Genomic DNA, 16,696 nt, shown 5'->3' with positions numbered 1-16,696 from the left:
AAGTGTTCAATATTTCACAGCTTCACCAATATTCTTCGAGCTTCACTATTTTCTCCTCAGAATTAGAATGCACCTACTTTATAAACAGAAAAGAAAGCTTGTAGGTCAGCAGCCGGCACCCTACTCAGGGCTGGCGCTGCAGGCCAAGGCCTCACTGAAAGGGCCACACTGGGCAGCCTCAGAGCACTGCCGGGTGCTATGTCCACTTGCTTACCAAATTAACACAGCTCCAATGTTTGAAATACTGAGCTGTCTTTCAGGAGAGTTGTACACTTTGAACAACTGACAAAAGCTAGTCCACTTTTCTGTCATTCGCTAAAAGCGTAAGTTTTCATTTCCACATGATTCTTCCTTCACAGTTGGAATCACAAAGCCTCTTAGGTAACAGAGGAGTGCTTTTTCCTAAATAGGTGCAGTCAACTGCTGGACCTGTGGCTTCCCTAACAGCAGGCCAGTCCTGAACCCAGCAGCCAGTGAGAGGTAGTGGCGGTGGCCTGCTCATTCCCCTCAGAACTGCCAGCAACAACCAGATGCCAACGCACAAGGTCCCCGATGGCAGGGTGAGAGCTGGTGGCCACTGCCAACCACAGACAGAGCTACCACAGCCTCTCTACTAGGTCTGAAGAACTAGAAAACAATACATCACTTAAGTCTGAGGCTAAATTGAGCATAATTTCATCTGATTGAGCCCTCATTTTCATGTCTCCTATCCAGAATTATAAACAATTTTGGAATTCCAGAACTGCAGGCCAAGAGAGGAATCACTCATTGCTGCAGTTTCAATCCCTAAATCTTGATTCTGGCTGGTGCTGGGTCAGACTTCATGTTGCCAGTTGCAGAACCAGACAGAGACACTTTTACCAAGCAGCATGGCATCTGGATGAGGACTCCTCTGCTTCCACCCAGATCAGGATGAGGCAGAGGCCTGCTCACAGAGAATTCCTACCTCATCTGGTGGAAAACTGTTTTTTCTACCAGAAGGAACTCTCAGTCGTTCTGCACTGTTTAAACAACCTTTGGACTACTCTGAGCTTTTTTTTTTTTTTGGACAGGGCCTCACTGTCACCCAGGCTAGAATACACTCTTCAGTTGAGCATTTTTTTTGGAAAATGATCAAATTAATGTTGAGCACTGGGAAAATCATCTTGGCGAGCTGATCTCTTCAGAGCTGACTCAAGAGTGCCCTGCTGACTGGCCTTTCGGCTGATCGATCAAATATCAACTGAAGAATGACCAAAAATACCCAAAGCAAATTAACAGCTAAAAGTAAATCAGGGGAGTGAGAGAGGGTAGAATGGTTCCTTCACCTGTGAGACAGCCAGAGGTGACTAGAGTTACTCGGCAGGTGTGGATGGGCAGCTCAGGCTCTGAGGGCACCAGGCAAGGCCGGGGGACGGGGGGCAAAGTGAGCCCCAGTGCCGTCCATTCTCCCCAGCGAGGGCGGAGTGGGCACCAGTGCCGTCCACAAGGCCCGTGAGGAAGGGTGGGAAATCCACCTGCCCGGGATGCAAGTCTGAGAAGAGGGATCCCACATGGCCCTCCTGTGCCTCCCTGCAAAGCATCTGCACCCCAAAAACACAGCCTCAAAGGCACTGTAGGGCCTGGGGTCCTGTTCCCACGAGAGGTGAACAGCACTCTCTAGACAGGTCACTGCTTTCTAAAAGGACTTGTTAAAAGTGAATTGTTGCTACTGTATTCATGTTACTCTACTTAGAAATGAAGGAGTAAAAGTGTACTTAAGGACAGAACCCGTAAAATAAAGAATCGAAAACAGCAGCCGGGGTGCCCTGCCACGTTTCCCTCCAGAGTGGAGGGCTCTGCATCAAGGACTCAGTCACACACAGGCCATTCAAACACGCAAAAGACACATCTTGAAAACCAAGGTTGAAGTGGTTCATTTATTCGTGAAAAGTCTACATGTGTTGACTGCATTCTAAAATGAGGCTAAATGGTCAGGAAAGGTGCCATTAGCTCTCAGTGATTAAAATCATCATAAGCAGATGCCAATAATCATGCAAACCGATAATGAAAGAGCTTAAAACAATACTTTTATTTTTAAAAAACTTCAACATTGAGGAACCCTTCTCTGAAGCCCATGACTTTCCTATTTTAAAAAGTACAGTAGGAGGAGCACAGGACAACTGTCTTCACACAGGGAAGCTGTGTGTCTACATAAGTCAGACACCCAAAATCAAAACCACATTCTCCCATTAACTTGTGAAGATAACAAATTTGCTTTGGTAGGTTCTTTCAAGAAAAGATCATTTTTCTCCCAAAGCACATAAATAAATATTTATATTAAAAACCATAATTATTTTAATCAGGCACAGAAGAAAAAATCATTTTTACATTAGTCTTGTAGATAAGAAAAATCTGATTTGCAGTGCATATTCCAATCCCAATCTGCATTTATCCTCAAATTTTGAGAAACCGCATAAAGAACTATTTTGCCAACTATGCGTCACAATTCTATGATTGATGTGAGTTGCAGGCACTTAGCATTCCAACAGAGGCACAGCAAGCGCAGCCATCACAGCCACAGAGCTCCCCACAATGCGGGGCAGTGGCCCCCATCTCCCTACACATGTATGATCTCCAGACTTCCAAACACAGTGTTTACATTCCTGCGCAGCAAGACCATGTTAGCCAGAAACAACCCTACACTGACTTCTGCTTGAAAGTATTGCAGAAGCCATGACATGGGCGATGTTTTTACTATCCCAGCAAGCAATTCTCTAGGGAGAAGGAGAGTTACAACTATTTACCTGAGGAAACTTAAAATTTGTCAATATAGCTGTTATACTAAAAATTATAAATTTTTCTCTGTATTATGGAACAAAGAAAACCTCCATAACTTCACAATTTCAAGGTTCTAATACAAACTGGAATTTTTGTTTGAACACAATTTGAAGCATGACCCCTTTCAGGACCTGATAAGTAAACTTGTTCTATTGAAAAAAAAAAAAAGTAGCTTGACAGATGGCTAGATAGATGTAGACTGAGAGATGACTGACTGACAGAGGACAGATGAACAGATACAGATGAGTGACAGGTGTAAGTGATTGATACAAATTATCGCTTTAGCTAGATGGATGGACGATTAGGTTAGGGTTGGGTTGGTGCAAAATTGCTGTTTTTGCCATGATAGATGACAGATCAAGTAAAACTGTTCTACGTTAAAACACATGCAGACACTGGTAACACTGCAGTGTGTTCTGCCATCAGGCAAACTCAATTATTCCACAGGAACAAACTCAAGGAACATCCATACACATGGAACAGCACAGAAGTGCATGCCGAGCAACTCAAGAAAGGATTTTTGTCTTGTTTTTATGTGAGGGGAATGCACAGTGTAACTGGAGGTTTTATTTTGCTTTTAAACAAAAAAGAAAAACATACCTTTTCTTTGAAACCACTTTTACTTTAGATGTCTGCAACACCCGCTGATATGACCCGACCTGCCGGGGACATACAACTGGCACCTGATAGTGTGCAGGATCACACTGTCAAGGACACTGAGCAGACAGAAGAGGAGCGCGAGAGATGCTCTCAAACTGGTCGTCAGTTACTCTTGTGGAGGAAACACAGCTCCTTACAGACCTAACACCAATCACAAGAGGCATCTCGCTTTGAGAAAACAAACATATGAGCCTAATGAAAGAGGTACCTCAGTGTTCTATGCACAGTCTTAACTCCGTATAATGAGCAAGAGACTGTTTCCTAAACAAAATTATCAAGTGACTAAAAGTTGTCCATACTTCTTGAATCTGTGAACAAAAAACAGAGCAAATTTTTTAAGAAAATAAAGGGACTAATTTATAAGTTCAAAAGAGGTAAAAATTAAATCCCAAAAAAGAACCACTGTTACGATCCAATGCACACAAGAGGCGACTCCTTCCTCAGCAAAGGACGAGCATGCATTTGAAGATACTGACATTTTATACCCAAATATAATCTTTGCTTTTCCAGTATTTGTTTACATATCTTTTAATTTAATAAAAAGTTTAATTTTCCAAGTTAAACGAAATTTAACACAACTGAGGAAGATTCATCTTACCTCCTGACTGTCATTTTCTGGCAAAAGAGAACTGCATGACTGCTGCATTCTCATGTGTCACAGATGGTACATATGTGCTACATACATGAAAAATTTCTGTATGTACACTAGTTTTGAAACAGAACTACAGCAGAGAGCAGCGTGAAAATCATTTTGTGGCAAACTGCAAATCATTACTGTTGTATGATAGGACAGCATCAAAAATTCACATCTCTAGTTTCTGCAAAAGATGGACTGAGTGGGTGAGTATTTCTGCAATAAGGCAATCAAATGTACAATCCCTGCACGTGTTCACCAAGGAGTCACAGTGTGTGTGAGTTCATTAAACAATGAAACAGAGGTCCAAATATGAAATATAGGCAAAAAGTAGACTCTCTTTCTAACACAGAAAAGACTCAACAACTAAATGGTATACTAATAAAAGGCCACCCTCGCCACACAGCCCCTCACTCTGCCTCTTCCGGGCTGTCCGTCAGGTGACCTTTACTCTGCCGCCGGATGCTCACCAGCCTCCCCGCCGAGCGCAGGCGCCACCTGGAGCTGTTTGCAGAGCTGGCCAGGCTGGTGTACTTGCTTGAGCCCTTGGCGTCATCCTCCCAGCCTGGCCAGGATGGGTGGCCACCCACGGTGTCCTCAGGGTCAGCTGATATGTCTTCAAGAGCAAGTTTCGGAGGCTCCCAACCTTCAATCTCATCTGGTTTTTTAGACTGTATATTCTGTTTTAAAACCAAATTGTCCCAAAATCCAGATTTCTTCTCTGCCTTCAACTCTTCTTTTAATCGCAAGTTAGTTCTACAGGAGATGAAAGAGTCAGGTATTGGTGACCCAGTGGTCTTAGGACCTCCAGCTGTATCCCTTTTACAAACATAAAATTCTTTAAAATTTTAAAAAGGTGTTTAGAAAATGAGTACAAGTCTATATGAAAAGTTTCAAATATTAAAATTAATAAGGAAAATAATGAAGTGTGTGAAAGCCATATTTTAGGATACCACTTGGCAATACACACGCAGAGAACTAGTTCTGACAAGAAAGAAGGAAGTATTATCGCACAAGAGAGATCCTCCAGGCAATGGGAATGCAGTGCTCAAGAGTCTGCGCAAATCAGATCTATGAGAATCGAGGCTCTAGATTAAGAAACGAGGGAAATCTATTCAATTTACCAAACACGTTTCAATAGGATTATTAATATACCAAGCTACTGCCAAGCATTTAATAGGTAATTTACTCAACAAAAATAAGAATTCAGAACACCATCTACTATAAAAAGGAAAAGGTGGCGAGCGACAGCTACAGAAGATCCTCCAGGGCTCTTCACCCTGACAGTCCGTGAGCATCACCTGGGAACTTTTTAACAACACCAGTGTCCAGACCCTCTCCTTCAAGATGCTGATGTATTAGCAGGTCACCTGACAACCAGGGAACCAGTTTACCCCATCCTCTTCATTCTTCTACAGATGAAGGATGAAGGTGAAGTCACAGCTCCACCACAGCACGAAGGGCCACGTGTCTGCCCTCAGTGCACCAAAGTGCAGAGAAGCAGACCAGGGGGCCCACAATCCTCGAACAAAAATGAACTCTGTACTTGTAGACTCACCAGGATTCATCTTCTAATCAAACAACTTTCCACAACACAGAGTACATAGGCCATTGGTAATATCACTGGGTAGTCACTCAACTTATATTTTTAACTTTACACTTTTTAAAATTCTGAAACATTGATAATAAAGTAGCAAGGTCAATTTAAATTTATACAATTTTCTAAAATCTTTTACAGTTTACCAGTCAATCCTTTGCATTTTTAAGTGTTGGTTTTTTCTTTCCCTGAAACTTAACTGTGGCTACAGTCTGCTTCAAGGCTAATAAGTTCAATTTATAATTCTAAGTTCTTTTCCACTTTTCGATAACCTTTCAAAATGCCAAGAGATCCTCATAACCTTTTATCCAAGGTAGTTTTTTTTTTTTCCATCGAACAACACAACTCGTTTCTGTTTATTCGCATGGGGGATGTTAACCCCGAAGCACACATCATGAAACCCCATGACCGCCTGCCACTCAACAGGGACAGAAAGAGGGAGGGGTGAGGGAAACAGACTCATCAAGCCCCACAGCACATCCAGTTACACTGTATTTATGCCATCAAATCTTCATTTCCACCTCCTCAGTGACTTCCTCCCTCTCCTGAAATGGTCATTTTTGATTATGACTTACCCTTTGGACTTGGGAGATTTACATCTTTCCAGGAGATGCTGCTCATCATCTTTATTAAATAGTGAAGTTACTTCTTTCCAACCTCGGAAACTTGCTCCCTGAACCTAATAAAAGGTTAAGAAAAATGTCAAAGCATCAGTCAGTAGAACTGTTTTCTGCTCCAGTAACCATGGAGTTGAAATTTAGGAAAAAGAATTGGCAGAGCTTACATGTTAGCTTTCTAGACCTGCGTGCACAGTTTTCTCCCATTAGCTACTGGTCACCTCAGCTGCTTTGGTGTTATGGTCCTAACAGCTTTAACAGCTTATCAGTGATGCTGAGGAATCTATATTTAGTAATAGACTAGTCAATAATCACATTTTGCCTAAAATAGTGTATGAAAATGATGCTTAAAATCAGACGAAGCTTCCCTTACAAGTAAAAATTAGGTCTCCTTAAAACTTGGGAGATTGGGTTGGGCATGGTGGCTCATACCTGTAATCCCAGCACTTTAGGAGGCCAAGGCAGGAGGATTACTTGAGCCCAGGAGTTCAAGACCAGCCTTGGCAACAAGTGAGACCCCCGTCTCTACAAAAAATTCAAAAACTTAGCCATTTTGGTGGTGCAAACCTGTAGTCCTAGATACTGAGGAAGCTGAGGTGGAGGATCACTTGAGCCCCGGGAGGTCAAGCCTGCAGAGAACTGTGATCTCACCACCGCAGTCCAGCCTGGTGGAGCAAGACCCCATTTCAAAAAACAGCAGCAACAACAACAACAAAAAGCATGTAGGAGATTGACTTTCGAGAAGGTTATTGTTATCAGAAGTCCCCTACAAGAGGGGCTTCTCCAAGGTCCCCTGGAAAAACTCTGCCACTACCTTTAAGCATCAGCATCTCCATGGAGGCAGTGATCCTTGCCCTAACCTCTACAAGGGTAGATTTCTGAGAAGAAATAATTTTGTTGACTGTAAACAAATGATTTTGTACAATCTTTTTCATTTCTCAAATCAAGATATAATTAATAGCATTGTGGATGCAATGAAATCTATTACTAAGAAGAAAGAATGGAGAAAAACACGTCCTGAAAATCTGGCCAGTGTTGAGGGCCCTTCACATTCACTGATTAACATTCCCCAGGATTCATCATCACATTGCTAGGTCTGGGAAGGGTCTCTCATGGGGTGGAGCTAGCATTAGAATACTTTGAATTGTTAAAAATATAATACAAAAATAAAGCAATCCTGAAAGCTGAACTGAGGCTTTGGGAAGACACTGATATGAAAGAAGGATAATGAATACAATTCAACCAACCACTGAGGTAACCCAGTGATTGCTGGGTGCAATGCCTGGGGTCTCCAGGGCATAACACAGCCTCAGGAAGGGGTAAGGTGCCAAGATATCCCTGAAAACTAACCAGGGACCAAGGAGTCCCGCTTTCACTTCCCATAGGCCAGACTCTCTACTCCCGTCTGGGCAGAGGTCCATACCTACAGACCGGGAGATAGGCCCTCCATCAGCTGTGACTGGAGAGGTGTGAGTGTTTACGAAGTAGGTAGTAGGATGGGAGCACGATGGCAGTACCCATGCCAAAGAAATCATCACAGCAAAAATCACTGGGTACCAGGTATCAGCTTTCCACATCACACACTACACAAAAGCCTACTGCACAGCCATGTCATGCTGACAGCTTTGGCGCACTTGTGCACACATCAGGTAAAGGATCATGTTTGATGCTCAGGGCCATGACGCGACTGGGCATGTGGTAGGATCCTATCGAGAGGTCTCAATGAAGAACACAGTTCTATATGCTGACCCATCTGGACTCTGGAGGAAGGACCATGTGCAGTCACTATGTACCCAGCACTGTGCGACGCAATCCCCACCCACCACATCCCTCACTCTGAGCAACGTTCCATGGGACAGACACAGTGAAGCTTCATGACCTTGAGGAACTTGGCTCATGCAAATGGCCAGGAAGCAAAGCGGGGCTTGAGCTAATGTCTATGTTCACCATTTCCAGGCCTGCCCTGTCCCAACACCATTAGGCACAAGCCTGTGCCTCACCTGTCCACGGACTTCCCACCTCTTGTCTTCATCTGCCATCACCACCCCAAGATGCTATTTGCTCCACACATCAACTGCATGTCCTAAAAGTGTGACATGGTGGGGCTCTGTATTCCCTACAAGTCTTATGTCAAATTGTAATCCATGTGTCAGGGGAGGGACCTGATGGGAGGTCACTGGATCACGGGGGCAGATTTCCCTCCTGGTGTTCTCATGATAGTGAGTTCTCACGAGATGTGATCCTAAAATACGGCTTTCACACACTTCATTATTTTCCTTATTAATTTTAAAATTTGAAACTTTTAATATAGACTTGTATTCATTTTCTAAACTTTTTTTTTAATTTTAAAGAATTTTATGTTTGTAAAATGGATACAGCTTGAGGCCCTAACACCACTGGGTCACCAATACCTGACTCTTTCATCTCCTATAGAACTAACTTGTGATTAAAAGAAGAGTTGAAGGCAGATAAGAAATCTGAATTTAGGCCTCAGATCTAAAGGCAAATCTGTAACACTCTAGCATATAAAATCACTACCCAAAGAAGCATCTTAAAATGTAATCTTCAGAAGCCCCAACGCACACCACACACACTCTCCGCAGTCAGTGCACGTGGCTTGCACACAGCTCACCTCTGCATACCAACACCCCTGCTGCTTTTATGGGTATCTGCTAGCCCAGTGGCTCAAACTTATCTCCACTTCTTTGCCTTCAAATCTCTCTTTTCCATTTCGTTCTTACTGTGGGATACAGAAATGCCCTAATCCTCTAGGTAGTGCAGCAATGTGCAGAGGGAACTGTTCCCTCTTCCTTCTGACGTCACCTGCCCTAGGGATGAGGAAGTCTCAAGTCTGAGCCCCACAAATCTCACACTCAAGCATCTGGCCACCGGCTAGGCAGTTCCACTCACAGCCAATCACCACCCGCACCACACTGAAGAGGCCAGGCTTCTTCCTGACAAGCTTCCCTTCATCTCCCATTTCTGCATAGAATTTTTCAGGAATTCCACCCCTTGGACACCACACTGGGCTGGCAGTAGAACCCACACTTTCAGTTGTGTGTTCTCCACCGACCACACCAGTTTCCCTGTAGCACCTGGCTAGCTGCTGCACATCCCATCAGATGACCCTGGAGATGAGGCTCATCCCACCACCCGCCTCTGGGGCCCCTGCTCTAACATGCACCTCCATGGAGAACACACAAGGGAATTCCTCTCCACTGCCAAGTGAGCAATTAGAAGAGGCTGAAGTCCTAGAAGGTGCATGAATAGGATCGAGGTGTGAGCATGAGAAGTGCTGCAAGACTACCACTCATCCACTATGTGGCAGATCATGGCCACATGCAGCTGGGAGGAGCGGCAGGTTTCAAGAGCACTTCTGGGGTCCCTAAGCCCACACACTAGAACCGATGCCCACTTCAGCACACAACAACACAGAATTCAGAGCCACGCAACAGAACCCACCCCCACCTCAGCACACAGCAACACAGAATCTAGAGCCACACACCAGAACCCACGCCCACCTCAACACACACCAACACGGAATCTAGAGCCACGCACCAGAACCCACGCCCACCTCAGCACACACCAACACAGAATCCAGAGCCACGCACCAGAACCCATGCCCACCTCAGCACACACCAACATGGAATCCAGAGCTACGCACCAGAACCCACGCCCACCTCAACACACACCAACAGAGTCCAGAGCCACGCACCAGAACCCATGCCCACCTCAACACACACCAACACAGAATCCAGAGCCATGCACCGGGACCCATGCCCACCTTGGCATGTCCCAACACAGAATCCAGAGCCATGCACCAGAACCCATGCCCACCTCAGCAAACACCAACATGGAACCCAAAGTCACACACTAAAATCCATGCCCACCTCAGCACACACCAACATGGAACCCAGAGCCATGCACCAGAACCCACACCCACATCAACATACACCAACATAAAACTCAAAGTCACACACTGGAACCCAAGCCCACTTCAGCACACAGCAACACAGAATCCAGAGCCACGCCAGAACCCAAGTCCACTTCAGCACACAGCAACACAGAATCCAGAGCCATGCAGCAGAACCCACGTCCACCTCAGCACACAGCAACACGGAATCCTTAGCCATGCACCAGAACCCAATCCACCCCAAGCCTGCCCTGGGTTCTGACGGCAACCCTGTCACTCACTGGTTGATCAGTTCCCTCATCTGTCAGATGCCGACCATGTCACCTCCAGGAGTTGTTTTTCCTCCTGTTAATTTCTGCAACCCTATCTTTTAAAAACAAAAGGAGGATTGGCCTCAGAAGAGGCCCCACTGCAGCAGCGGGTCTTGTGTTTCCTTTGATATGCTCCAGACAGCATGTTTTAGGTAGTGTTTTCTTTCTCCTTGAGTTTTAACCTGGGAATGCAGCAATAAGTTATTTATTTCAAGAGTCCTGAAGTCAGTCAGGGGAAACAGGGGCCCCTTACAAACCCATTCACCAAGTGAAGTGAGAATTGAGCCCCCTTCCCCTTAGGAGGGATGAAATAAACATCCAGTTTGCAGAATGTTCAAAGAGACAGACTCTGGGCTCTGCTACAAACCCCGATTCGCACACAGACAGTCCAAACCTTAAAACCCTTGTGTTCAACATCTACGGTTTTGGGAATAAGAAGTCACCACTCCAGCCCTGTTTCATAAACTGGCAATTCCTGTAAGGATCATCAGGTTACGGTTTGGGTCAACAGACTTCTTTGCCACTTATTTCAGAACAGTCAATCTGAAGATCTTGATGCCAGTTAAGTTCGAACACACCAGAAACTGGCACTCAAGACAGTCATCGAGACAAATGAAGGTGTGTTCTCCACTCATTCGCATTTTCAGAACCCAGACTTATAAATTCATTCTGAGCTCATGAGGGGCATTAATCATTTCTCATTCTGAAAAACTTTCACCTATGTCCTTTTTAAGATACATATTTGAAAACTAAATGGCTAAGTATATATTAATAATGATTATTACTTACATGGAGAAGGGTTTGGAGAATAGGGAAAGGGGTTCTTTTACTTTCCATACCGTTTTTAACAAGGTATTTTGATGAAATGAAAATCTTTCATACAAGATGACTTCATATTCGATTTACAAAAACAATACACATAACCTTCACATAATTTTGTACGCCTGATAAAAACAAACATTAATCCACACATTTAGAATTACTTACGTAATCTAAAACCAAAAACTAGCAATACCGCCTACTTGCAAATGGATTCACAGACCTAAAACAGCCTGCTATAGCCCTCCTTGTTACAAATATTCTTTTGTTGAACAGGTTTGTAAAGAACTGAAAAGGATTAGTTCTGTAAGTGCATTAACCATACAAGTCTACGAATACCTCTGCCATCAAGTGCTAAAGCAGTTTTAATGACAGATTCATTATGAGTCTTGTGAAACAGGGATGGGAAGGATATTTTAAAAGGATAAATAATGTTTTTCACAGTATTGAAGATGTGTAAAATTTCTCTTCTGTTTTTATGGAACTGGACAAAGCAATCCTAATGAAGAAACACAATCCATGACTACTGCGAACCAAAATCCAGCCTGCAGGTGCAGGAGGGTTGCTAGAAATACCTCAGATGGGAACTTAACCCATGGCCAGAAGCCAGTGTCAGCTTGCATCAGCTTCCACCCATTTCCCACAAAGGCCTGATGCTCTACTCCAGCCAAAGCAGGGGGAATGTGTGGGCAACCAGTGATATCCGTCAGTGCTTCACTGAGGCTTTAGGTTGACAACAGTAAGAAAAGTGATTATTCTCACAGCCCAGGCTTGTGCGTTAACAGAAGGGAAATCATGAGCTGCTATGTAAACACCCTCAGATGAACGTGAAAAACTTGTAAACTGCAGGGTCCAGAGGCAGCCACACAAACCCTAAAATCACACCCAAAGTCAACTTGCTGGCCTCACCCAGTGCCAACCAGGATGGGGGCCCTGAGCAGCAAGGTAGTGAGCGTTGTGTGGAAAGGTGGGCATGGACACCGCTGTGGCCTAACGGCCGGGGGGTCTGGGTCTCCCCTCCCTCCTTGTCTATTCCACAGGGCCGCTCTCCACTACCACACAGGCAGGATTTCCCCGTTAATGCTGCAAAAAATTGAAATTATTTAAACAACAACAACAAAACATGTAGGACCTCTGGAAATGCTCCAAAGAGCAAACAGTAAATGAAGAAATATCTATTCAGGAAACTTCTTAAACATTTGGTACAGAAGATGAGCAACCAAGACTACTCCCTTTTCACCCTTCCCGCTCAGGGGTGGGAAGAATCCACTCAGGACAGCCACAGCCAACAGCACAGGCTCCCTCTCACTCCAGCTCTAAGTGGGATGGTTTTCATCCCAGGAGGAACATCTCACATGCTGGGGACTTCAGCATCTCACATGCTGTCCCCAGCTGCCTGTGGCTAAGGCTAAGTCCCAGCTGAATGCTATAGAGAGGTGAGGGCTCCCTTCTTCCAGCCCCACTCACAGGAAGGAGGCCTTGCTGTGCATGTGCTGTGCTGAAAACAGTGGAGCCCTGATCGCCCTTCCTGGGCTCAAGAGGTGATAGTTCCACCCCAGGAGAAGCAAGCTGAGAGGACTGCCCCCTACAGCAAATGCTCAGTTCCCAGAGCAGTACTGTCACTCAGAAAGCAGCTTGCCTTTGTCTCCATCCCCAGCTCTAGCGCCCTGGCTGGGAGATTTCTCTGGTGGAGAAGCAGGACATAAAGCAGATAGCTATGGACCAGCACTAGCCTTCAGAGCTGTTGAAGACATTCTCTCTTCCCAAAGGAGCCCACCTCATCTGCAGAGTGTGGAGAAGTTTAAACATACAGGAGCTCTTACGAGCAATGGAATTTGTGATAAAGTGCAATTGGGAGGTATTAGTTCATTCTCATACTGCTATAAAGTATAATACCTGGGACTGCAAAAGGGAAGCAGGTGTGACAAGGTAAAAGCCCCATAGGCCGGGCGCGGTGGCTCAAGCCTGTAATCCCAGCACTTTGGGAGGCTGAGGCGGGTGGATCACGAGGTCAAGAGATCGAGACCATCCTGGTCAACATGGTGAAATCCCGTCTCTACTAATACAAAAAATTAGCTGGGCATGGTGGCGCATGCCTGTAATCCCAGCTACTCAGGAGGCTGAGGCATGAGAATTGCCTGAACCCAGGAGGCAGAGGTTGTGGTGAGCCGAGATCACGCCATTGCACTCCAGCCTGGGTAACAAGGGCGAAACTCCGTCTCCAAAAAAAAAAAAAAAGCTCCATAAAACTGCATACCATACCTTGGCTTTCTGTGGAAACTGCTCTCTGTGACCCTAATGTGACAGGCAAGCAGTCCAAACCCATGCCATCTTGGCTCCTGCAACTTGTAATAAGTAACTAAGGTCTGTAATTTCCACCACTACCCAGACAATGTGTAAATTAACGCTTATCTTGACTTCCGTTAAGTAACAATTGGAGTGACAAAAGTCCCCGGGCCCTCGGAAAGTCCGGAGCCCCTCACCCTCATCTCTGCCCAGGAGGTGATGATTTACGGAATCCACTGGCCCTTGGAATGTCTGAAGCCCCTCACCCCCACCCCCGCCTCTCACCCTCACTCTCAGGTGGTTTAAGGGCAAATAAGGTCTTAATACCCTCCTTTCGGGGCCACAGTTTGGAGAGATGCAACTCCTCCGTGGCCGCCGGCAATAAAGACCCTGCAATTTGGCATACTTTTGTCTTGGTGTTGACTTTCTATGCTCGCTCCAGTACAATACAGGCACTTTCTTCACAAGGCAGCAGGAGGGAGTACGAGTGTACACAGGAAGAACTGCCACTTTTAAAACCATCAGATCTCATGAAACTCACTATCATGAGAGCAGTGTGGGGGAAACCGCCCCCATAATCCAATCACTTCCTTCTCTCAGCAATGTGGGGATTACGGGGCTTACAATTCAAGACGAGATCTGGGTGGGGCCACAGAGCAAGCCATATGAGGAGATTCAGATGCAGGCTAACCTGTAGGCTGCTGGCGTTCAGGGAAGAGCTAGGAAGTAAGATAGCTGGGAGAATCCTTCTTGGGGTCAGAAGGATTCTTACCCAAATATCAAGCAGGTACCTCAAACTACTCCTTCAAATAAACCACAGTTTTATTGGATTCATCTGTAGAGCAATGTATGCCCCAGGACCAATCAGCAGCAATTACTGGACTTTAGCAGCTGCAAATGGTATGGGACAGAGGAAGAAAGCCTGCTCACACCTCTGCCATCCCAAGTAAGAGGGGCCACACCCAATATTGCCCTGCCTCACCAGGAGCCACATCAGAAGCTAAACACCACTGGGGGCAGGGTAGAGAGTAGACGTCTCTAAAATAATCCAGCCAATCACTAAGCAAATAAAGAAGAAAATAACAACAGCAGGAATGTGAAAGGTGGAACAGTCAGTACCCAGAGTTGCTACAATGTATCATCCAAAATACTCAGTTTCTAACCAATGGATACTAGGCTTAATACCTGGGTGACAAAATAATCTATACAACAAACTTTTGTGACATGAGTTTACCTATGAAACAAACCTCTACATGTACTACTTAAAGTTTAAAAATAAAATATATAAAGTGTCCAGTTTCCAACAAAAAGTTTTGAGGTACCTAAAGGAAGGTATAACCCATATGTCAGAAAGCAACAGCAGGCAACACAAACTGCCAGGTTTGTGGATTTGACAGAAGACTTTAAAGAACCCTTATAAATATGTTCTCAAAACTGAAGGAAAGTATGATAAAGAAGTAAAGTAAGGTATGATGGCAATGTTGCATGAAAGAGAGAATGCCAGTAAAGAGACAGAAATTATCAAAAAGAACGAATTGGAATTTCTAGAGATGAAAAGTATAATACATAAAATTAAAAAAAAAAATCCACTAGAGGGGCTTTACAGATTTTAATTGGGAGAAGAAAAAATTAAGTGAACTTGAAGACAGAGTGCTACAGATAATATGTGTTATTAGTTTATTTTCACATTGCTATAAAGAACTGCCTGAGACTGGGTAATTTATAAAGAAAAGAGGTTTAATTGACTCACAATTCCACATGGCTGGAGAGGCCTCAGGAAACTGACAGTAACAGTGGAAGGCAGAAGGCAAGGCACATATTATACGGCAGCAGGCAAGACAAACGGCAAATGAGTGAAGGGGGAGGACCCCCTTATAAAACCATCAGATCTCATGAGAACTCACTATCACAAGAATAGCATATGGGAAACCGCCCCCATGATCCAATCACCTCCCACCAGGTCCTGCCCTTGACACATGGGGATTATGGGAATTGCCATTCAAGATGAGATTTGAGTGAGAACACAGAGCCAGACCGTATCATTCCACCTCTGGCCCCTCCCAAATTTTTTTTTTCACATTTCAAGACACAATTATGCCTTCTCAACAGTTCCCCAAAGTCTTAATTCATTTCAGTATCAACTCAAGAGTCCAAATTCAAAGTCTCATCTGAGACAAGTCAAGTCCCTTTTGCCTATCAGCCTGTAAAATCAAAAGCAAGCTAGTTACTTCCTAGATACAATGGGAATACAGACACTGGGTAATTGTTTCTGCTTCAAATGGGAGAAAATAGCCAGAACAAAAAGGCCAAAGGCCCCATGCAAGTCCAAAATCCAGTGAGGCACTCATTAAATCTTAAAGCTCCAAAATAATCTCCTTTGACTCCATGTTCACATCCAGCTCATGCTGATGCAAGAGATGGGCTCCTACCACCTTGGGCAACTCCAGCCCTGTGGCTTTGCAGGGTATGCCCCCCCTGCCATCCCAGCTGCTTTCATGGCTGGTATTGAGTGTCTGCAGCTTTTCCAGGTGCATGGTGCAAGCTGTCAGTGGATCTACCATTCTGGGATCTGAGGCTGGTGGCCCTTTTTTTCAGTTACACTAGAAAATGCCCCAGTGGGGACTCTGTGTGGGGGCTCCAACCCCACATTTTCCTTCCATACTGCCTGAGCAGAGGTTCTCCATGAGGGCTCTGCCCCTGCAGCAAACTTCCGCCTGGACATCCAGGCGTTTCCATAAATCCTCTGAAATCTACCCAGAGTTCCCAAACCTCAATTCTTGACTTCTGGGCACCCACGGGACCAATACCATGTGGAAGCTGCCAAGGATTGGGGCTTGCATACTCTGAAGCAATGACCTGAGCTGTATGTTGGCCCCTTTTCCCTATAGCTGGAGTGCCTGGAAGACATGGCACCAAGTACCAGGCTACACACAACAGGGGGGCCCTAGACCTGGCTCATCTGGCCCATTTTTTCCTACTGGCCTCCAGGCCTGTGAATGGGAGGGGCTGCCACAAAGGTCTCTGATATGCCCTGGAGATATTTTCCCTATTGTCTTGGTG

General features: G+C 45.0%; 1 protein-coding gene across 2 annotated transcripts in view; it reads right to left on the bottom strand.

Annotated features, from left to right (window-relative positions):
• Positions 1 to 1,879: 1,879 nt before the first annotated feature.
• Positions 1,880 to 16,696, bottom strand: part of TDRP (testis development related protein) — a 51,436-nt gene continuing 36,619 nt past the window's right edge. For both annotated transcript variants that reach the window (XM_012458698.3, XM_012458697.2), the window contains exons 2-3: positions 6,266 to 6,369; positions 1,880 to 4,849 (exon numbers count right to left, since the gene is read on the bottom strand). In XM_012458698.3, coding sequence (XP_012314121.1) covers positions 4,504 to 4,849; positions 6,266 to 6,369 — 450 coding nt within the window. In that variant the 3' untranslated portion in view covers positions 1,880 to 4,503. The remainder of the gene's footprint in view (positions 4,850 to 6,265; positions 6,370 to 16,696) is intronic.

This window comes from Aotus nancymaae, unplaced genomic scaffold (genome assembly GCF_030222135.1).
Source record: "Aotus nancymaae isolate 86718 unplaced genomic scaffold, 86718_ANA_hifiasm-v0.15.2.pri h1tg000090l, whole genome shotgun sequence".
Classification (NCBI taxonomy): domain Eukaryota; kingdom Metazoa; phylum Chordata; class Mammalia; order Primates; family Aotidae; genus Aotus; species Aotus nancymaae.
This window is presented reverse-complemented; position numbering and strand designations above follow the sequence as displayed.